General features: G+C 37.8%; 1 protein-coding gene across 2 annotated transcripts; it reads left to right on the top strand.

The window, feature by feature from the left end:
- Nucleotides 1–239: 239 nt before the first annotated feature.
- On the top strand, nt 240–5,317 carry LOC113301081 ((S)-2-hydroxy-acid oxidase GLO1-like). Of its 2 annotated transcripts, none has more exons than XM_026549885.1 (12): nt 240–685; nt 1,300–1,464; nt 1,564–1,688; nt 2,097–2,143; nt 2,576–2,653; nt 2,878–3,002; nt 3,163–3,229; nt 3,330–3,392; nt 3,904–3,973; nt 4,059–4,159; nt 4,753–4,857; nt 4,956–5,317. In XM_026549885.1, the coding sequence occupies exons 2-12, from the start codon at nt 1,325–1,327 to the stop codon at nt 5,139–5,141; spliced, it is 1,107 nt and encodes a 368-aa protein (XP_026405670.1). In that variant the 5' UTR covers nt 240–685; nt 1,300–1,324; the 3' UTR covers nt 5,142–5,317. The 2 variants fall into 2 exon arrangements, with proteins under 2 accessions (XP_026405670.1, XP_026405669.1); XM_026549884.1 differs by having other exon boundaries at nt 242–685; nt 1,295–1,464.
- The last annotated feature ends 1,137 nt before the right edge of the window (nt 5,318–6,454 follow it).

The following is a 6,454-nucleotide window of genomic DNA, read 5'->3' as shown; positions in this document are numbered from 1 at the left end:
GACCTTTGTATTTATTTTGACATTCCCCCTATTTCATAGGATCTATTGTTGTAGATAAAATTTGCAAATAGAAGACGCTCTAATAGTCTAATGCCTTAGCCTCGGTCAAATTTAGACTTTAAGCTCACCTGGGTAGTGAGACCACAATTGGATCTCACTAAGACTGCTTTCAGTTTTAAGCCATTTTAGGCTGCCAATTTGTCACTAGATTGTCACAAAACAGACTTTGAAAAAATTGCACTGAGAGTCTGGGATCTATCTGTACCTACAGAAAACCATCCACCTATTTTGTTCCCAAAGTTTCTTATCGTTTTCTTCTTTTTTGATGTGACCATCAAGCTCGCATGAATACCTGATGGTGATGCTGTTATATTTTTCCATTAGAAAAAAAGAGCGGACAAATTGCTAACATGCATCTAGTCATCTAGCCATTATCAGTCTCCTTTTGGTCATATTTTTCTTATTTGATCAACGCCTTTTTTGTCATCGGTGATACGAAATTTTAAAAATATAAATGATACCACTACAAGGAACTAAAAGCCGACTCCTAATTTTGTATTTATTATTGTTATCTATCTCTCTCTTCAAAGTTAATTGTGCCACCACCTTCTGGGCTCTGGCACCTCTCTTTGCCAGTTCTGTATCAATCTGAAATCTTGCTTCCTAATTAGTTAAACAAGTCAAGGTTTGCCCTCTTTCTTTGTTTATCTGCTCTTCCTCATTTCTTTCTTCCTCAAATAGGTATTAGGAATTTTATCAATGGATAATTTTAGTGTTTTATCTAATAACTCATCTCTAATTTTATTAGATTTTTCAATCTCATATATTACTTGTATATGTACTTTTGATCAGTCCATTATGTTTGTTTGTAATAGTGAATGTCTGATTCCGATGCTTACTTAGTCACTTTGTAAAGGCTTCGAGTGAGCTTAAGTATTTGTTGATCAAAATCAAAATATTTGTTGGAGATATTTCATATAGAGTGTACTTACATAATCTGATTTAACAATTCTTTTTAATCTTAGTTTCTTGGTGGGTATGCTTGCATTTTTCATATAGAGAATACATTGTTATATCTCCTTGCTGTTGTTCACTGTGAAGTGGGGGTGTTCAAGTGCTTGTTCATTTTTACCCGAGTTAGCAATTTTTCACTTTTTTTTCTTTATCCTTTTCATTGATCATTTGTTTCGTATCGTGTGTTGTTCATGTGCTTGTTTTTCTTTCTCTTCCTTTTTTTTTTGTTCTTCGATGATTGGGGTTTTCTTTAATAAAATGGTTCTTGCATTTCTTATAGGTTAGGTGGAATAACTTCTGGCTTGGAACTATGATTGAGATAACAAATGTTTCGGAGTATGAGGCCCTTGCTAAGGAGAGATTACCAAAGATGGTGTATGATTACTATGCTTCAGGTGCAGAGGATCAGTGGACACTGAAGGAGAACACATTAGCTTTCTCTAGAATTCTGTATGTGTGTTTTCTGAATTTGCTTCATTATTTTCTGCAGTATTTGAAATTTGATGATAAGTTTCCCTCTGACAAAATCTCTGCTTAACTGGAAAATAGGTTCCGGCCTCGTATTCTTATTGACGTGAGCAAGATAGACATAACTACCTCTGTCATGGGCTTCAAGATTTCAATGCCTATCATGATTGCTCCTACTGCCATGCAGAAAATGGCTCATCCTGAAGGTATGCCTACCTTTCTGTGAAGTTTAGAAGAAAAAAGAAAGCAAAATGGGATTCAAGCCTTAGAAGTCATTGCTGCCACGAAAGTTCGGCCACATCCTACCATGAACCTGGATTCAGTGGTCCACTATATCTTGAAATTGTGGAACAAGATGCACTTAAGCGCCACTGTTTGGTCAACATTGCTTCCATAATTATAATGTAAAAAAATTTGTTGTGATTGATCTATAGGACATCTGTAGGGATCTTGAAGAAGTTTAACATCCTGACTGAATGTTTCCCGATTTTTGACTTGGCTAAGTTTATCGGATTCTCGTGTTTGATTGAAGTTTTGAAGTCTAATTTTAGTGTGCCAACAAGGTAAGGTATGAGTTCTTTGCCTGAGCTCATTCTTTTGTGGTTCCTGTGCAGGTGAGTTAGCAACAGCACGAGCAGCATCGGCAGCTGGCACAATAATGGTTTGTGACTTTCTCATTACTTAAAGCTAGCACAGTCCTACCACTAGACTATTTCATAAAGTCTTCATCATTTGATATGAATCTTCCATTTTACGTATCTTTCGCTAATCTTATTCAGTCCTGAGTTTAATATTTTCATTAGACCTGGAATCATACAGTAAACACAATTCATAACCTATTAAGGTAATTCTTTGTGCTGTTTCCTAGAAGAAATTGGGGTTAGAATCAACCGTAGGCCTAGTTTTGTATCTAAAGACTAAGGATGAGGTATAACTAACTGATCAAGAAAAATGAAGATGGGGTGTAACTGTTTTACTTGAAACCCGATTCTGTAATGTTTACTTTTTTAATTTTGATCGGCTTCTGTAATGTTTACTGATGAAATGAATTGAGTGTGTTTCTCACTCCTATGTGCACCTAATTTTGTTCCAGACATTATCGTCGTGGGCAACATCCAGTGTTGAAGAGGTAGACTCAACAGGACCTGGCATCCGCTTTTTCCAGCTCTATGTAAGCTGAAGCTCCCCCGTCATTTGTTCCTTTTTTTTTTGGTTTATCTGTATCGCAAGAGTATTTTTCTATTTATAAAAAAAAAGTACTACTGGGGGAAGGAAGAGGAATTTTGGAGATCATTCAACCTTGACATATAAAATAAAAAGAAAAGAGAAGCAGTTTATGCATCAAGTTTTAATTTTTAATTCACATCTAATCAATGATCTTCCGGATTTTGATAGGTATACAAAGACAGGAGTATAGTTACTCAGCTTGTTAAAAGGGCTGAAAAAGCTGGCTTCAAGGCCATAGCCCTCACTGTTGATACTCCAAGACTTGGCCGTAGGGAAGCCGATATTAAGAACCGGTATGGCTGGAACAATTCCTTCACGCGAACACAATAGCCTCAATTTTTCTGGTCCAACAGTCTTCGAGCTTAAAAGTTTCATATCCTGATGTCCTATAAAGTGGTTATGTGACAGTTACTTGAAGTCTTTTAAGACTAAATACAATTTGATTGTTGGCAGGTTTACATTGCCTTCGTCTTTGACATTGAAGAATTTTGAAGGTTTGGACATTGGAAAGTTGGACAAGGTACGATAGACTTTGTTACTCTGAAGTCTGAACACTATTCAGAAACTGTTTGTATTATTGTTATTTGTGTTGTTGATGATTCTTTATTACGTTCATGCAGACAAATGATTCTGGACTTGCCTTTTATGTTGCTGGCCAAGTTGATCGATCTCTGAGCTGGAAGGTGGGGCCATCAGTTTGTGTTTGTTTTCCTGTGTCTCAGATTACATATCTGAAACATAAATGAAACTAAAAGTTAGCCGTTAGACTCATTATTTTCATTTCGGCCCTTAATTTGTTTTTTTTTTTGTAAAATCTATAGCATCGTGCCTTCAGTAAAACTACCAAATGCACCGATGACCATAAAGGATCACTGAGTAACTAAGAAGTACCTGGTTGTTCGAACTATGTGCTTAATATCTGAGAGATTTAACTAGACCAGTTCACTGATCAATCCTTGTATATTTCTGGAGGCCATGTCGGTTTTATGAACTGGGCAGGCCACTTCAGGATTGTGATATTGGCATTTCATAATTCCGCCATGACACTCCATGTTGTACCGTTATGCCTTGACTGCAAGTGCTTTTAACGCCGAAGCAGTAAACATTTTGGTCGAAGTATCTTGGCTCCTACTAAATTTGATAATAATAGTTGACTAATATGTGGCTGATGAATTTCTCTTGGCTTTGCCACAGGATGTGCAATGGCTTCAGACAATCACTGAACTTCCGATTCTTGTGAAGGGTGTCATAACTGCCGAGGACAGTAAGTCGTTAGAATTTCAGTTATTCTTTTATCTTGAATGTGGATTTTGTGTACACTACTCTAATTTTGCTCTGATTACGCACAGCAAGACTAGCTATACAAGCAGGGGCAGCTGGGATCATTGTTTCTAACCATGGCGCTCGCCAACTGGATTATGTTCCTGCTACTATTAGTTGCTTGGAAGAGGTATGTTGCAACATCCCTTCACTGACCTTTTCGCTTTTAAGAAAGATAAACTGCGCAAGCATATGCATTTGTTAAGCATGATTTGAAATGTCATTTTACAGATTGTTTCGTTTAATTGAAACATAGAGATAATCTTAACAAATCATACTGAAACAGAAACGATGCAATGGAACGTTTGTGGTAATTGAAACTGTGAACCAAGTTAAACTCTGTAACATATCTGGATTTGAATTTAACTTCCTAGTCTTTATTGATTGAGGGTTCTATTTGATAGTATCGAGCTTTATTTTTAAATGGTGTTAAGTTAGATTTACAGATCTAATTAGGTGATTCCAAATAATCTAATGAAACCGAACAGTCTAGGGCCCGTTAGCACCATCATGTCCTTGCAGTGGGACGACACACCCGTTTGTGAATACCATATGTGCCTCACTAGAGTTAGATAATAAATAACTTGTTCTACCAACTCTGGTTGCTCCCTATATTCCACATTATCGTTCTGAAAAACAAGAACATTTGTGATCATAAAAATCATTACGGACACTAAAGGAAACTAGTTTTATTTAGAGCACCATCTACTGGGTAAATTGCAGGTTGTGAAAGCTGCTCAAGGAAAAATTCCTGTTTTCTTGGACGGTGGTGTCCGTCGTGGAACTGACGTCTTTAAAGCATTGGCATTGGGGGCTTCTGGAGTTTTTGTAAGTAAACATTTGAACATCAGAAGTGATGCTGCGTTGATGTACTCTTTCTTTGGAATATCAGGCCTACTTATAATATTCGTTTTTGATAACCGCAGATCGGAAGGCCTGTTTTGTTCTCTTTGGCTGTTGATGGTGAGGCTGGTGTAAGAAAGGTACTTCAAATGCTCCACGATGAGTTTGAACTAACCATGGCTTTAAGTGGATGCCGTTCTGTCAGCGAGATCACTCGTAACCACATTATCGCCGATTGGGACGTTCCTCGTCCGTCGGCCAGATTATAAGAATTCCCAATATTTTGTCATGCAACTAGATATTCCCGACAGGAGTAAAATTGTCAGTGGAGCTTCTATTTTTTTAAGCAGAAGTTTCAAATGGAACCTAGAAATGTTTTAAATAATGGCGGGTGTTGTTATTCACATAAACTGCTTCCTGATGTCTTTGCTTAAAAGTTTTAGCGAAACTGTACAGAGTCGATCCTACCTATTACCCTTCTTCTCTGCTACTTGCATTCTGCTACTCCACTATGTTGGGACAATTGGATCGCTCTGATACCAATTGTTGGGGTTCAGAGCCATCTACGTGCTAATCTTGCGGAAACATATTAGCTAACAAGAAACACTTGATCTCTCGGATTGCTCCATGAACCTTACTATGATCTAGGATAAGAAGAAGAGAAAGAGAACCACATAGATGCAAGCCATAAACAAAGCAACAAGAATAAAGTACTCACGGATGTAACGTGGTTCAATAATATACACAATGTGTGAGCATTGTCTACATCCACCAAACGGCTACGACCTCTTTATTCATTATAGAATCACCACTGAGAATTACACCCTATAAGATCCAAAGCAGTGTCTTCACCCATACGAGATAATGTTTACCACATTATCTACCACCACAAGATGATCTTCTCTGCACACCCTGATATAGATTACCATGGACGCCTTTAGCTCAACACCAATAATCTAATCCAGCACCACCAAGATGATCTTCTCTCAACAAGATGTCTTACCAACATCTCCATATGAATACTCCATAACGACATATCTTCCAACATCGATAAGTATCCCATAAGCACCACAATGGTGTACTCCTTCCACCATTAGGTCTCTCACATAACCACCTCAATAGGTGGGATGAATCCCTCACATCTCTACATTGAGGATTCCATGACTAAAACACTTAGCCTAGACCTCCTTATATAGGAGTCACAAACTTGATTCCCAAGGAAACCATGGTCAATTAGGAAACCCATCTTATATATGGAAGTTGTCCTAAACTAGCTACGTTTCCTTAACGGAGCCTTTCCGGAACCTCCTAGAATTTAGCCGTCTTCTTTGACCTAAACTAGGAAACCCACGTTTCCTTACAATTCTCCACCTCGGATCATGCATTCATGCATGAGACGATCAACTTGTTATCCCTCCATCTTATGAACATCGATTGCACCATCACTGGTTGCCTATATATCCTCAATAGGAATCAAACCGAAATGTAGTTCACCCAAATTGTTCCGTAGAACCTCCACCAGAAGAGAGCAAACCAAAACTTGAACGTCACCAACTCATACTTAACAATCCAACCTACTGGT

Source organism: Papaver somniferum, chromosome 1 (genome assembly GCF_003573695.1).
Source record: "Papaver somniferum cultivar HN1 chromosome 1, ASM357369v1, whole genome shotgun sequence".
NCBI classification, from domain to species: domain Eukaryota; kingdom Viridiplantae; phylum Streptophyta; class Magnoliopsida; order Ranunculales; family Papaveraceae; genus Papaver; species Papaver somniferum.
This window is presented reverse-complemented; position numbering and strand designations above follow the sequence as displayed.